General features: G+C 37.9%; 1 protein-coding gene across 5 annotated transcripts in view; it reads right to left on the reverse strand.

The window, feature by feature from the left end:
* The window catches only part of robo3 (roundabout, axon guidance receptor, homolog 3 (Drosophila)), a 204,523-nt gene that overhangs the window by 27,686 nt on the left and 160,090 nt on the right, over positions 1–16,747 (reverse strand). For all 5 annotated transcript variants that reach the window (XM_061963271.2, XM_061963268.2, XM_061963267.2 and 2 more), the window contains exons 10-11: positions 7,568–7,649; positions 4,544–4,712 (exon numbers count right to left, since the gene is read on the reverse strand). In XM_061963271.2, coding sequence (XP_061819255.1) covers positions 4,544–4,712; positions 7,568–7,649 — 251 coding nt within the window. The remainder of the gene's footprint in view (positions 1–4,543; positions 4,713–7,567; positions 7,650–16,747) is intronic.

Here is a 16,747-nt window from a genome sequence, read left to right on the forward strand (position 1 = left end):
ATGTACAAGGGAAACATCATTAAGAGATTAAAAAACTCCCAGAGATTCAAACATTGTTTTATTTATAGACACTCTAACTCAGGGTCAAAAGAATGGTTCAATGTGTGGGCTCCATGAAGTTCCATTTTACAAAGACAGTGGTGGGCGGTCTAATTTAACTGCCAGAAGCGCTATCGACCCTTGTGGGATCTCTCAGCCAGGCCTAAAGCCAATGGTAATGATCCGTCCGCAAGGTTCACCTACATAAACCTTGTTACGACTTACTTCCACTAGATAACCAAGAGTGATCGTCTTTTTGGTGCTCCGCCAGAGTCGGCTTGGATTGATTTGATGACCTCACTAACCAATCCAATCTCTACCGTGTTAATTTGTTTATCTAAGTGTTTTAGTCCTTTTCTTTGAGGTGGAAAAAGTCCGATATGAGATCTGTTTGTTTTGTGGGGATCCCAATTAGCTGAGCATTTGTTGATCAGTTGACTATGGTCAAAATCTAATGAATCAGATTATCCTATACAAATCCTTAGTCAAAAACAGTCCTAGAGTTTTATTCTGAATATAATCTTGTGTAATACAATCACAAAATCCTCTCATGATCTTGAAAACGTTTTAAGTAAAAAGTATCAGTATTGGCAATACTGGCCCTGTATTTACTTGGTATCAGATCGGTAGCATTTGAAGTATCACACATTGCTTGCAATTACCAACATCCCGATGGTTCAATGTAGCTGTTTTGAACATGAGTTGTTAGTGTTAGCCACAAACACTGCTGCTGTTGCTCAGTGGACCAGCAGACATCTGGATGTAAATAATGCTCTGACTGTGTTCCTCCCCTCATAAAAATTAAATGGGGAAACTCCCTATAAAACTTGCTTCATCTGCCATCACCAGTCCTCCTGGACTAAATATATTTTCCTTTAAATGAAAGCAAAGTGGAGCCCCTCTGATGGGACATTGTTGTCCCAAATTGCAAACCATTTTAAAGAAAAGAACACTGCTTGGTTGTTATCATGTTGTCTCTAAATACTGAAGTACAGTGTTCACTTACCACTTTGCAATTCACTAACCACGGTCTCAGTGTATCGCTGAAATGTGTGTACATTGAAATTCTAGGACCCATTTAAATTGCATGTTAAAATTATACAGGTTTTAGAGTGTAGGAAGTATTTTAAGTGCCTACGAAGTAGTTTATAAGTGTGTGTGAAAGCTGTGTGGACTATAAATGCATATTATTATCCTAAAAATTATTTTTAAAATGGCTTCCCTACTTTACGGGAAGTCAGGAACATATTCCCCGCGATAATTGAGGTACCAAACTGTTTTGTAGGGATGTCCGAATCAACATTTTTGACCTCAGTGCCGATCCGATTTCCACAATCGTTTAAAGAACTGAAAATGTTTTATAGCGATTATCTAAAGTAAACGCAATAAAATTAATTATATACTGCTTATCTTATGAAATTTAGAATTTGCTAGTATTTTTGTAGATCCGATGACATAATAATTATTTGTGGTATTGAATTCGACATACGATTCTTACAACAAAAAAAGTTAATAAAACACAATAACTAAACAAAATCTAAAACAAATATTGGCTCCTATTTACATTTTTTTGGGTTTTGCCCTCAAGCCTTCCTCTGTTCAGAGACTTTCTGATTTTGTAAACAATAACAAAAACAACCAAAAAAATATGAAACCTCATGATTGGGACATTGCTACTGTATTGTATATTTTTGTGGATACAGATTTGTGTACAACATATTTGCTGTTTGTCATCGATTGAGAAATTTTCAGGTCACCAACTCATCTGTAAATGGTGTAATTGCAATGTTAAAAGATTTGAATGAATCTGAATTGCTCAGAAATTTCATGTAGTTAGTCAATATGGTTCTGCATATCTCAGTAGTACTTTCCAAACCATGAATGTTTCGACAGTTGACAACTCAACATTTCAGCTCTCTTGACAGACTTTCAGTGGGATTTAAGTACGGAGACTGTTTAGCCTAGGGGTTGTCACCCAAGATTTGGCAGTACATGACCCGTTCAACAACTCCTCAGTGTGTTGAAGTCTTCTTTTCTCCCAAGCAGAGAAACAGCCCCAAAGCAGAATGTTTTCACCTCCAAGTTTGACAGGAGAGAGGCTGTTGTCAAGCTCATATTTAACATTTATCTGCCTCCCAACACGACAAGTTGAGTTGATGCAAACAACTTCATTTTAGTCTTAAGTTACCACATGACATTATTCTGTCTCTGACCCAAGGTGTCACATATCTTGTGGAGAGGGACCTTGCGGGCACTGCAGGATTTCAAGCTATCACAGCAAAATGCGTTACCAATGTTTTTTTTTGGTGATTGTGGTTCCAGGTCCTTTGAGATCTTTAATAATAAGCTTGTGTAATTTGAGGTTGATCCCTCACTTTCGCAATCATCCTTACCCCAGTAGGTGTGATGTTGCATGGAGCTCAAAAGCAAGATGGTTGTTACCTTGTATGCGCACCATTTTTTATTACCGTTCAAAGGTTACAATAAACCTACCACAGAAATTCTGGACTGTTCATTCTTTTGTTAAGGGTTGGACATTCTGCACTGTTTTATTATTTGTGATTGTTTTTAACTGTGCTGTTGTGTTTAAATGCCCAACTGGGGATGGACATTGAGAATTAAACCTGGCTAAAATGTTGTAGTATGTAAGATTTGCTCATGAAACACACCTATCAATTAAATTCAATAAATAAATAAAATCAGGATCGAAGAATTACTGCATGTACCCAACTGTACCCAAATAAATGACTACTGTTTTATAACCACTTAAAATGATGAAGCAATCAAACAATGTACTAATATGATCCACTTCAAGAAACTCTTCAAACTTAAAGTGTTTACAAAGTACAAAGAAGAAGAACCATGATAAACATTCTGAATTTATTTCATCCATCCATTCGTTCATTTTCAAAATAATCTTACTCATCTCACCATATGAAATATAACTTACTTCACCGAGTGTTATTTATTTATTTTTTATTGTGATTACTTATGGAGTATATTGTGAACAAATTGAGAACAGGAAGTGAACAAAAGTTTTAGAAACTGTTATGTAAAAGAAAAGGGGTAGGATTAAATAAGCTCTGCTTCTTCCTACTCCTTTTCGAACATGTTGAAAAGAGAAACTGGAAATTGTGATGTATCATGTTGTATGCATGCATGTTCCAAATAAACTCAAACTCAAACTATGGAAACACTTACAATAGGGTTTAAATAGGGATATGGAGATTATTATAAGCCTTTTTTGTGAAAAAGTATGTCATCGCCATTGCCGATTAATCCCTTTTATTGCTGATCACAAATGCCAATCTCCTCTGGTTGACACTGTATTAATTTTTAGCCCCCCAGCTGACAAGCTAGCAGCTAATTATGCATCTCCATACACAGTGTGGAGCCGCTCCCCTAAGCTAATATTATTCACCTCCATTACGGCCATAAACTGCATTTCTTAGTATCCCAAGTATCACTATCAAGTACATTATCACTGAAAGACGAAGCTCAATCAATCAGTCAATGTTTATTTATATAGCCCTAAATCACAAGTGTCTCAAAGGGCTGCACAAGCCACAACAACATCCTCGGTACAGAGCCCACATAAGGGCAAGGAAAAACTCACCCCTGTGGGAGGTCGATGCTAAACATGTGACACACCGAGGGCAAGACAGGAGCAGGCTTGCTAACAGGTAAATTAGCTTTTAAAACAACGCTAACAAATAAGTGCTTAGTAAAGTTGAAGAAGTGCAAATGGGACAGTGTTACAGAAGAAGATAAGCAGATATTGACCAGATATAACAAGTAAATTAATAAGAGTCAATAAATAGGATATCTGCGATGAGGTGGCGACTTGTCCAGGGTGTACCCCGCTTTCCGCCCGATTGTAGCTGAGCATTATCACATTCAGTACACATTACGTGAGAAGAGGGTGGATCCATCCAACAATTGGTGGTGTTGACTCCAAGGGTAGTACCAGTGTATGATTAATATTAACTAGAGTAATTAGGTTGATATTTCTATTTTCTCAAAGTCAGTTTTTGTTAATGTTTGGGAAAAAATCCCTGGACACAGGAGGACTTTGACCAAATTATCTAAATAGTATTTGTTGCTTTTGTTTAGTTATTGTGTACTATTGACTTTAAAATAAATCAAACAATTTACAGTTCATACATGTAATCGGTATGAGTACTGGTTGATCTCACTCATGGATGATCGGAATAGGCAGTATAAAACCCTGATTGTAATAGCCCCAGAAAGGTCTTCCTGTGTTTGTATCCAGTTTGTAGATTTCTTGTGAATGAAGGATTGAATAGGATCAAACACCACTTCTAAGACTAGCACATCTGATTTAATCAGGGTTTCAAAACGCTTGTTTTTTAAAGACCGAAAGCATTTTGAGAAAATATTAGTACTGGTTCTCATCCATATTTGTTAACTTTTCCTTCCAGAATGAAAACGTGTTGAAAGTAAAAGGTATACAAGACAAATGTTAATGCAGCATTAAAGTCACCTGAAGGCCTCGATGATGTAAGAGGTAACTGCAGCTCCGCCTTCATGAGCATTGGGTTGCCAAGTTAGAGAGACACTGTTCTTGGAAACATCCGTGACGATGGGTTTGTGTGGTGGACCCGGCAATTGGAAAGGCTCAGTAGTCTGAATAACTGAGGGGTCCGCATTCTCTGGATGGCAGAGATGGAGACAAAAATGCAGAGTGAGAGGTCAACATTGAATGGAACATCAACATTTGCCTTTAGCAATAATAGCACTTACATAATGACCTCTCATTAATCACAGCAATGTTGACTGAATATTTGCATTAGAGTCGCTGCAGGCTGGTTTACACAGTCTTTGCAATATTAAATGTGACAACATCTCTTAGAGCTCACCAAACATTACAAAACACAACACTGCACTTCTGAGTATCATTTGCAAATATTACATAGTAGACTTTGCATGCAGTTGCAATTCCAAAACCTGACAAGTTAGTAGTGTATAGGCTACGGTGTGATTCCTATCCAGGAGGTAGTCTTTGCCATGAAGCTGAATGTACCGCTCTAGTCTTATGTTGCGCTTTATACTGTAAATATTGTAATTATTACATACCAGCTGTTTGGTTGTCGCGTGCATCTTAGTTGTAGTTTTAATTAGCAAATTTAGAGGTGCTGAAATCGCAATATAAAATCGCTAATGTTAATGAATAGCCAATGTAAATTAGCATCAAGCTAGCGCATTTAAAAAAAGTGGCGCCTTACTTTACGTTAGAGCTTTTTATATCAGACATACTAGCTTTGTTAGCGAAAACTGCAATGTGACCTACAGGTAGTCGGGCTAACTCTGCTGACTCAGTGCTTGTTTCCTTGCCAAGTGTTTGAGCCGGTGCATGGTCTGCTACAGGACGTGACGTCAAGTGCAACAAAGGAATTCAAATATGGCACCGTTTGATTTTGCGTTCATTGATACCCAATAGTAATGACTGAATTTGGTCTGTGCCTATAAAAGTACAGAATCCCTTACCCATCCCAAGCAGTGAGTGACAAATTCCTTAGTGCAACTAACAATTTTATATAATAAATTAGTACTTGTGAAAAATATAGATATTTAAAAGATATATACAGTATATTCAGTTAAACCACAAATAGTAGCATAGGCTAACCGGTGGTCTTCTTTGTAAATTTTTTGGTTTAAAACTAACTTTGAGCAAGTTGCAAACAGCCCCTCTAAGTTTTCGTATGATTCTATTTTGGAATGGATTACAAACACAAATCAAAGTACCAATGTATTATGAGAGCAAAATGTAAAGGCATTACCTCATCGTTTAATGTCAGATTACTTTTTATAGCTTGAATTGTTCTGATGAGGACTCTGATTATGACCTAAAACATCACATTGTTTGGATATTTTCCCCATGACACTTAGGTGGTCAATGTTTGGTCATAAAGGGGAATATATTTTGCATAGTGCTGGGTATTGTGGCCAAACAGCTAAATTTTTGTTTCATATGACATCACATGGACAAAGATAAGACCTTCTGGAGGAAAGTTCTGTGGTCAGATGAAACACAAATTGAGCTGTTTGGCCACAATACCCAGCAATATGTTTGGAGGAGAAAAGGTGAGGCTTTTAATCCCAGGAACACCATCCCTACCGTCAAGTATGGTGGTGGTAGTATTATGCTCTGGGCCTGTTTTGCTGCCAGTGGAACTGGTGCTTTAAATGGGATAATGAAAAAGAAGGATTACCTACAAATTCTTCAGGACAACCTAAAATCATCAGCCCAGAGGTTGGGTCATGGGCGCAGTTGGGTGTTTCAACAGGACCCCAAACGCACGTCAAAAGTGGTAAAGGAATGGTTACAATTAAGGCTACAATTAAGGTTTTAGAATGGCCTTCCCAAAGTCCTGACTTAAACGTGTGGACAATGCTGAAGAAACAAGTCCATGTCAGAAAACCAACACATTTAGCGGAACTGCACCAATTTTGTCAAGAGGAGTGGTCAAAAATTCAACCAGAAGCTTGTGGATGGCTACCAAAAGCGCCTTATTGCAGTGAAACTTGCCAAGGGACATGTAACCAAATATTAACATTGCTGTATGTATACTTTTGACCCAGCAGATTTGGTCACATTTTCAGTAGACCCATAATAAATTCATAAAAGAACCAAACTTCATGAATGTTTTTTGGGACCAACAAGTATGTGCTCCAATCACTTTATCATAAAAAAAATAAGAGTTGCAGAAATGATTGGAAACTTAAGACAGCCATGACATTATGTTCTTTAGAAGTGTATGCAAACTTTTGATTGCGATTGTATCTGCGGCTTATAGTCTGGTGCAGCACATGGGACAATATTTTTTCCCCTAAAATTTAGTGGGCGCAGCTTATATACCGGTGCGCTCTATAGTCCGGAAAATATGGGTAATTGAGGGACAAGCGGTGGAAAATGGATGGATGGATGGACGTAGTTGCATATTACTTACACATACAAAGTCTCCAAGGCAGAAGTGTATTAGAAAGCATCCAGTAACAAACGTGGATGTAACATTCAACTTACTGTGTCCTGAGCTTAAACTCACTTAATTATTGTGGCATCTGGGTGTCATAAAAAAACCCCATAAACTCTGCTTCAATTTAAAGACAGCATAAGTCCATTCAAGATGGTTAATAAATAAGTAGGTTAGTGTTTTTCATACCTATCATTGTTTTCTGTGTGCGCCTGTTTACTTGATTAAGTCTTTTCTAACATTCCACACTACAAAATAATAAAAGTATGCATTATTTTTACTGATATCGTATCAGATCAATAGTCAAGGCTCCAATCGGTGTGGCGCAACAGAAGTGAACAAATTGCATTGGGCCAACCATATTTTAAATGTTTAATGTTTCACGAGTAAAAAGTAACAGAGTAACACATCATAGTAACACAATTTAGCATCTTGACAACTATGTTCACCCACAGAGTTTTTATTTATCTCAGTCAATTGCAACAACATGGGAGTTCTCATTTCCATGGAGTCAAAAGACACAGAAAATCTACCTTTAACTGTGAGGACTCCACTCCAGCTCGTCTCGCCGCTTGAGCTGGAAGCCAGGCAGGTGTAAACTCCAGAGTCGGCTTCCTAGCAACATACAAATAACCGTGTGTTAGTTTAGCGTGTGTGTGTGAGTCCATGTTTCTGAGTTAATGCACTCATTACTGCTGATGTGGCTAAAAACAGAAAGCTTTGTGCTCCGATGGCAGAGCTAAAGGAAGGGGGAAAAAAGCTGGCAGAACAGTAAGGGCTAATTAATATACTAGCAAGCAGGTAACAGTTCACATAGCACACATGCATGAATAATAGATTTGCAGATGCATGGAGTAATACAGGAATTGGTCAGAAAGGTTGATCTCCAGGGTCAAATGGGGCCCCATACAGGAAGCTCTCATTTGCACACATTAAATGTAAAATGGTAATAAAGTATTTTGTATGTAGGGAATTATGTTTCATCACAAGGCAAACAATACAAAAAATGAAACAGCAATTAATTAAATAAATCCAATTAAACAAATAAGTAAACATTCAGCTTGTATATTTGGTAGTTATATACAGTGACATGTCAACTATCATTAAGTGTTCAATCAACAGCATCTACTGTTTACATGTTGTCAATTGTGATTAGTTCAATTTTCCTTCAAGTGTTATATTCTCATTGGATCCTTTTGAAGTCAAGGCTAAAGACAAGCTTGCCTCTTTTATGCTCCTCCTCTAATCCCTGCAAGCAAGAAAAGGCGATTTAAAGGAAGGATGAAAGGGAGAATTTTAATGACCATCTGAAGCTTCAGACATTTCTACTACACCTACCTGCCTAACACCTAACAGCTACTTGGTATTCCGGAGAGGAAGCACGCGAATAAAATGATGAAGTGCGCCACAAATCTACCCTGTACACATATATAAGGAGAACACAAGACATACTGAACGATTGTAATCCTATGAAACAAGGCAAGATGTTCTAGGTCAGGTGTGTCCAAAGTGCGCCCTTTGGGCCATTTTCGGCCTGCAGCTTGTTTTTGTCTTTTTTTATTTGGCCCTCTGTATATTCTGAAAAATACATGCATTGATAGTAAGATATAGTAATGGATATTACTCTAATAACTATTTGCTTAGTGAACCACACAAAGCTAAGATGTAAATGTATTGTTCAAATTGCTAAGCAAATTGGTTTTCAGCATCTTAGCATTTTGTCTCTTTTCTGACTTCTACATGTAACAATGTTGGGTACTCGTGTTAAACAATGTCAAATCATAATGTTCATGTATTTTGGCATGAGCTTGCATGCAGATTTGGATGCCTCTGATCGTGGGGTTTTGCAGTCTGGCGACATTGTAACATCAGAGCTACAGTAGGTGGCTGTACTTATTTAGACAATAAGTAAAGCTCTCAGCCGATGGGGCGGCGCTCCTCCCCCTTTGGTTCAGGCTATGAGGAAACACAAAAAGGTAGGATAAAGGATTATTTCCATCTAATCTTGTCATAAACTAATAATAACGACATGCAACATGCAGTGACATAAATGCTGGTAAAAGCAGCTTTTTAATGCATCTCTGAATCGATCGGAGGGTGTGTAGATGTACGTAATGTTGTGACCGGGTGAATCTATATAATGTTTATAACCTTTATTTTTGACCACGCCTGGAAAAAAAATAGCTGTGACGTTTGTTTTCAAGATATGTACATTTTCAAAAGATAAGTACTGATATTTTTGGAGGGGGTAATGCGTAGAGCAAGGCTATTCAACTGGTAGCCCGGGGGTCAAATCGGCATGACATCATACAGGTCCCTAAGTTGATTTCAAAACTTGTGAGACAAACATTTTTGCAGCAAATTCCTAAAAACACTGAAGTGCTCCTGTTGTATAGAGCAATTTTGACCACAGCAAACAGATTGGCAGATCCTTGCATTGATATTTAACCTTGCTAGCAAAGATACAACACTGTGGTCCAAACTTGTGATTTACATGACTGAGGCGTTACTCAAAGTCCTCCTCTCTTTTTTGGCAGTTACATATTTTTTTGTAATGTGATTTATGTAGCTACGGTGTAGCCTGTAGCTTGTCTACTTTAGATGCAGTCAGAAACCATTTGTTCAACTTATTTAGTTATACTACAAGTGGTAGAAAATGGATGGATGGATGGATAGTAGTGTTCCCTAAGGTTCCATTTTAGATCCTCTCTTTTTCATCATTTGAGCTTACTTTACAAGTGGCCCGCGAGTTCTTTAAAAAAAACAAAAAACAAAGTCACATTTTTGCACCAGATTCTTAAAAACATTAGTGCTGTCATTGAGGATCTTTGACTAGCATATTTGCAGAATGTCCATTAAAACAGTATAGTGCTTTAGTAACTCCAAAAAAAATCAAATATCTACTGTGGAGGATGCTAGTTCTCCGGGATAATAAATAAGAATAATGGTGACGAGAGAAGCCTGTCCCTTGTGATATTAGCTAACAAATTAAATTTTATGACTGGCTCATTAACATTAACGATCGAATTGGGACATTGCAGTGATTTATATTAGCTTTACGTGAAAGTAAAGAAATAGTTATGTTTACTTCTCGCTCTGTAAACCAAGGCAGAAAAAGTGGCTGCTTTACAAATGCGCATTTTGTTTGCAGTTAATGCAGGCGTGTGGGTCTTCTCTCTGCACTGACAGATTTGATGCTAGATCGCTAGATGTTCAACTTCTGTCACATAGAGACACACACATACACAGACGAGTTGAGTAGTTACTGAGACTGTGTAAGGTAGGCAAATCAAATTCAGTGATTTATTTAAATGTGACAGTAAAAAAACATACACATTTAAAATTCCAGTTGAAACCTCCGGATAGGAACTTGGAAATTCTGACGTCCCAGTACAAATCGAATGCACCAATAAAAGTCCAGACGAAGCGCTGCAATTCCCGCCCTGTGAGGGTCACTGCTTGCACGGCAGCAGCACGAACTGACCGGCAGCACCCCTCAACTGCTCTTTGAGGCTACTAACTGCTGCGTACTTTGACCTCAGAGTCTCCAAGACATAAAAATGTCTCCAATAACACTGGAAAAGATCGCTAGATTTATCGCTAGTAGCTGTTTACAAAAAAAGTCGCCAAGAGGGTTGGTAAGTCGCCAGATTTAGCGACAAAGTCCTCTAAGTTGGCAACACTGCAAGCACATATTAATTAGATTACTGTCTTTGTTCGCTCTCTGCATGTTTCATACTTCTCTGTTTAGTCCAAGCTTACATGCACTAGTCATTTCAGCTTTGTTTTTCAAAAATGAAGTCAAGAGCATGCCACAAGCTAACAGCTGACTGCTACTGGTAAAATTTGGCTGGTGAAATGTACGCAACATACTTCTACTGTGGCTTTCTACAGCTTTTATATGCATTTGGCATAAAATAAATCGCTGACTCCTACTGTAGTGTCTACAGTTATTTTGACACTACTTTAAACTACAACGCAAATGCTGCTTTTAAATAGTGGATTAAATAGAATTATCTATGTTGGCCCTGCGATGAGGTGGCGACTTTTGCAAGTGTGTAGTGGGATAAGCTCCGGCCTCCCCGCAACTATAAGAGGGACAGGCGGTAAAAAATTGGATGGATGGATGGACAAACCGACTTTCCACTACGCAGTAAATTACTTGGAATTGAAAGATTATATGTCAGTGACATCTAAATTGTTGTATATTCACATTTAATCCTTAATTTACTAAATAAATACATATACCTGTTAAATAATTGTATCAACTTTATTTAGGGTAAGGAGAGGAAGAGAATCATTTGCATGTAATCTACTTCCTCACAGACTAATTAAATATAGACAACGTTTTAAATATTAAAATGAATCTTTATTGTTAAAACATATTTCTGTATGTAGAGTATGTGCTTGGTCGTCATCTCATGTATTACAATCGGCAAAACAGGTCGGCTTTTATTCTATCTAGGACTGGGCAATATATCGATTTGATCAAAATTTTTGTTGCAGAGTTGCAAACGATTTAAAAAATCTATGTTTTTCTCCTCTTGCTCCGGCATGTTTTTTTGCCCACAGGAGGTTCTATAGCCCTTCCCCGCTCCCGTACATCCTTAGGTGAAATCCACAAGCATAGCAAAATATGGCCAATGCTAATGCTAACGACAGTGAGACGTTTGTTCCAAAGAAAAGAAAAGTGTTGCCAGTGCTTTAGATTTGCTTTAACAGGCGTGGAACAAGTGAATGCACGCTGCAGAGTTTCTTTAAAAAAGGCAGCAGCACAACACATTTATTACTGCATCTGAAACAGCATGGGAGTGGGGGAAATGCAACTCTTTACGAGGCGAACAAGACCGCAACAACAAACTAAGAAGCAGCTTACTGTGGGAAAAGCCTTTATAAAAGGTACCATGCCCAGCGTGATAAAAAAAGAACAATGCACATAGCGATCACTAAAGTAGTCGCTCTGCACATCCAAACCAAACATCTCGTACACGTGTATGCTGCTGCAAAAGTATTGTGGAATTATAACACATTTAATCATCAATATAGTGATACATTACATGTGCAACATTGTCTTTAACATCAGTACACACTAACAAGGAGCCCAGGATATTTCAGGGAAAAGCCTGCATTTGTCCACTTACTAAAACTGTACAGTCATCTCAATGTTTTACTTGACTACTTATTCGCATTCAATGTACAATACTACATTTTTATTTACAGTAGTATTTTATTCAAAAACAGTAGTTTTTGCACTTTTTGATCTTAAAAATGCGATTGATTTTGATTACTATTTAATTAAAATTGGTATCTTTATTGATTTATTTGCATGCATGATTTATTAGAGTTTATTTATTTGCACGCAAGGCTATATTTTTATTTTACAAAAGTATTTTTTTCAAGACAGAAGTTTTAAGTTTGCCCTTTTTTTATCTCAATGTTGGAGATCATTATTTTTTTGCATGTACAATGCTACATTTTTGGTAAGAGAAGTATTGCCTCCCAGAGGAAGCTCTTAATATAGTTCTTTGAAAATTAAAATGTACAATTAATATCTGGTCTAAAAATAACATTATACAAATTAGAATTTTGCTAAGAATAAGATACAGTGTGTGCAGTGTCATTTCAAATGACTAGTTTTTGATCAAATAAAAGCAATACTTGTTTTGAATTACCTTTGTCATTTGTATTCACTGGTTTCTTTAAAAAGTAAGTAAAAAAATGGGAAAAAGCCTAATTATGTCCATGTACTTATTACAGCCTCTGTTGCAATAATTTGTCTCCTAGTTGGTATTAAAATACCCCCCTTTCTCCGACTTCGATTTCCTCTCTTGTTAATTCAATGTAGTCAATTGATGACCCCGCAGTAAATCCAAAGTCGCAGCGAGGAACTATGCAGGTCGCGACAGTATGTTTGTTCTTTTCAGTTTGTGAAAAAAAAGACTAAATAAAAAGATAAAAAGTTAAATCCTGATGGCAAATTAGCAGCCTGAGTTAAAGTGTTCTAATCTAGACTTTGGCAATACATGTGATGTCAGCGTTCTAACTCTGCTGTATGCCATGAATAAAAAGCTATTCGTTTAATTGATTTTCTCTTGCTTATCATGATCACAGTCACAAGCAAGCTGAAGGTTAGATAATCTTTAAAGGGCAATGTTAACTGATTGCTTTATTATACAGCTCTACTATTTCATTTGCGTGTGTGTGAGGCAGTGATTGTGTGGTAGTACTTGAGTCTAAATTAAGTGTTAAATCAGGTCTTATTTCTTTATTATATGTACTACAGTGCAATATTTGTCTCATTTTTGAATATTTTGTTGTGACAATCGATTAAGATATTCACCAATTGGGACACGGTTGAACAGTGATAACAACAAAATGATGGCAAATCTTGGCACTAATTGTTTTTTCACCACTAAAATCAAGTTGACCAACTTTCGGTCGAACAACTTTTTGAAGCACTTCATCTTCAACTCCTGCCTCATCAATAAACACTTTTCCACATTAGTGAGCTTTTGGCCTGCAGCCCGTGGTTTCAGCACACCGAAAGCCCAGTTCTAACTTAGAGGAATTACCCAGGATGTGATGAAGAATTTCCACATTCTGTAGTGGCCGGGAAACGGCCATAGCAATGACGCTTGGAAGATCGCTTGTAATCTTCAGTAGAACACACTCAAGGCTACTATGTTGGGAAATGAGCGTAAAAGTGACAATATGGGTGTTATTTCATGTTTACAGGGTTTTAATAATGTTTAAAAACATATTTAAAAGGTAAACAGTTTTGTTGTGCTTTTACTATGAAAGTATTTGATTTATTGATAATAATCCTACTTTGTGGACATTGGTTAGCCACAGTTAGGCATGGAATCAATTGGCCGCAATAAACGTAGGACGACTCAGAATGATAAACCAATGCGACCGGATATTCGGTTTGATAAGTGAGTGATTTGGCTGCGTTAGCAGCAGCCTCCTCAATTAATAGGAATCAGCTGTGAATCTTCAGATAAATCAAGTGTAAAAACATAGATTGCGTATCACGCGAAACTAGAAATCTATTGACGTTTTTTTGTCTTTAAAAACAACGCGAGAGCCAGGACTGCTCGCTAAAAGATTCACGCTCTTGCTATGTTAGCTTATGAGACTGAAGACAAGAATGGACTTGGACAATGACTGGGCGTAATTGTGTGACAATTTATCTTTAAAACAAGGCGAGAGCCAGGGCTGCCTGCAAGATGATTATCCCAGATTTCCACGAGATACGTGGCTGCTGTACGGCAACTCCGCAGAACGTCTCTGAGGTTTGCTGTCCGCCAATACCCACCGGCGGGCGTCTGCAGGGCTGTCGTATATGGGGGGAAAGATCACAGCCTGCACAGGCCCACACATAGCCCCTAGTAGTCTCTATGACAAAATGAATATGCATATATTGAACTAATATACAGTATATTCATACAAATAAATTGGTATTAAAACAAAGCCACCAGTATTATAATTTTAATAATTACAATTACCACCTTGACCCTTTTTGAAAAAATTGTTTGGTCCACACCACTGTTTCCTCTAAGGTGCACGCCTGCGTAATTGCACAATGCTCCTGCGTACGGAAATATATGCAGCGCACCAAATCTAAACTCTAACCTAAACTCTAAACTAAATAAGCGCGTAAAAATTCACTATTTTCAACAAGTGATCACAACAGATAAAACAATGACGACATCAGCTGAGATGTTTTAAGGAGAAGGAGCTCGGTCTGCATCAACAATCATTTTATTGGGCGAAACTGATTACTGTCAGTCGTAACCACACCAAAACAACATCAGCCACACATCTACTATCTAGCAAAACTGTTCACTTTCTGCTGTAATCACACCAAAAAAAACAACTTTATGTTGTATTGACAGGAGTTGCTCGCTCTCTTTCATTTGTGTCAAAAGATGCACACACTCAGGTCAGCCAGTGATGCGTTCATGGCCACAAAAATAGTCGTACAACTTCAACACCATACATAAAATCTTAAATGTTAGGTCGTTACAATGTGATACGGTTCACACGCAGCCAATCAATGTTATTAACAACTTGTAATGTTTACGGGTTGCTGTGTTGCAGGTTATCTTAAAAGAGTTAAATGCTGCATGCTAACTCTTATTTTGACAAAACGAACAAGCCCTGTACACCCACACTCCCCACACACATGTGTGCTCATTCTCGTGTCATGTATTAAGAATGTTATTTTTTTAGATATTAATCATGTAATACTGTTCCTAGGTTACATAAATGCTAATACAAAAATTAAAAAAACTCTGCAATTGTGTATTTTACAGACAAAGAGTTGTACACTTTATCCCATGCTTGTGCTACAACACACATCTCATTGTGCAAAACGTGAATGTTTTAAGGTGACTAAAATGTGATCTTTGCAAGGGGTACATGTCTCAAATTCTTCCACAGCAGGAACCCCACCTAACCAAACAGCTCATGAAAAATACGATTTTTTTATTTTCATTGTCAGTGGGCCAAATCATTTACATTAGAAAATATTATGATAGAAATGACTGCCCGGTATTTGATTATTATAATACAATGTTTAACTTGTTATGGTTTTTAGGGTTGGGACAGATGTGTAAGGCTGGTTTGGCAACAGTGTGCCTTTCTGATGTTGCTCACATGCAGTTCAAGGAATGCTCAGGGAGTTTGCTCAGACACATGAGTGCAGCTGGGGTAGGCTCTAGCACCGCTGCGACGCAGACAAGGACAAGCGTTAGAAAACGGATTGATGGATGGACATGAAAGATTAGGAGGAACATTGGTCCACACCATGTGCGGATCAATCTTCCCATCGAGCAGGGTTAAGAGCCTAGTATATACACACATGACCAATGTTTTGCTGAACAGCGCCCACATGCTTGACCATCTTCCTTTCCTACCCCTGTGGGCTAGCTCATCAGTAACAGTGACAGAAGCATTAGTCAAGCCTAAGTGGCTTGTCAATGTGTCCTGCAGAACACGGGACAGGTGACCTGCCATGCAACATCTCGTATGCATTCTTCTCGCTTTCCATGGACCATGACCTTGGGGTGGATTGCGGGAAGGTTAATGGTGCATCTGTCTCAGGGCATAACATGCAAGTCCTCAGATGGTTGCATGTAATCAGTGGACAGGGAATTGGCACAGGAGGTGGTTGGGATAAACTACCACAACACCTGACCATTAATCAAAGACAGCAGATGCATGAAAGAGATTGTTGAAAATGGATTGGCCGCTAAAGGGAGAGAGAAGAGCAGATAGATATTGTAAGCGAAAGAGACAAACGGTGTGTATACAGTGGATCCCCGCATGTTTGCGATTCAGCGTTCACAACTTTGCAAATTTATCTTATCAAAATGTTATTTTTTATTTGTGGGAAAATCTGCCCATTAAAAAGCAGAAACCCCATCTTATTTACCTTGAGTCCGTAATAGTAATTTATAAATATGTGATGATAAAGCATAACATGTCTGCATAATCAATAACAGCATCATCATACAGTATACAGTACAATTGGTGTGGGGTTTCAATTGCTTGGCGCTTTTGTTTGTGCCTTGTACTTCCTAATGGTGGCTCCATATCAACAGGAAAAGATCACGAGGAACGAACTGTACATTTCTCATTCACTTACTAGTAGTCTTCAAGTAGTGGTGTGAGTCTTTGTGATGTTTCAACGGGCTGTTTGCAACATA

The sequence above is a fragment of the Nerophis lumbriciformis genome, linkage group LG09 (genome assembly GCF_033978685.3).
Source record: "Nerophis lumbriciformis linkage group LG09, RoL_Nlum_v2.1, whole genome shotgun sequence".
Taxonomy (NCBI): domain Eukaryota; kingdom Metazoa; phylum Chordata; class Actinopteri; order Syngnathiformes; family Syngnathidae; genus Nerophis; species Nerophis lumbriciformis.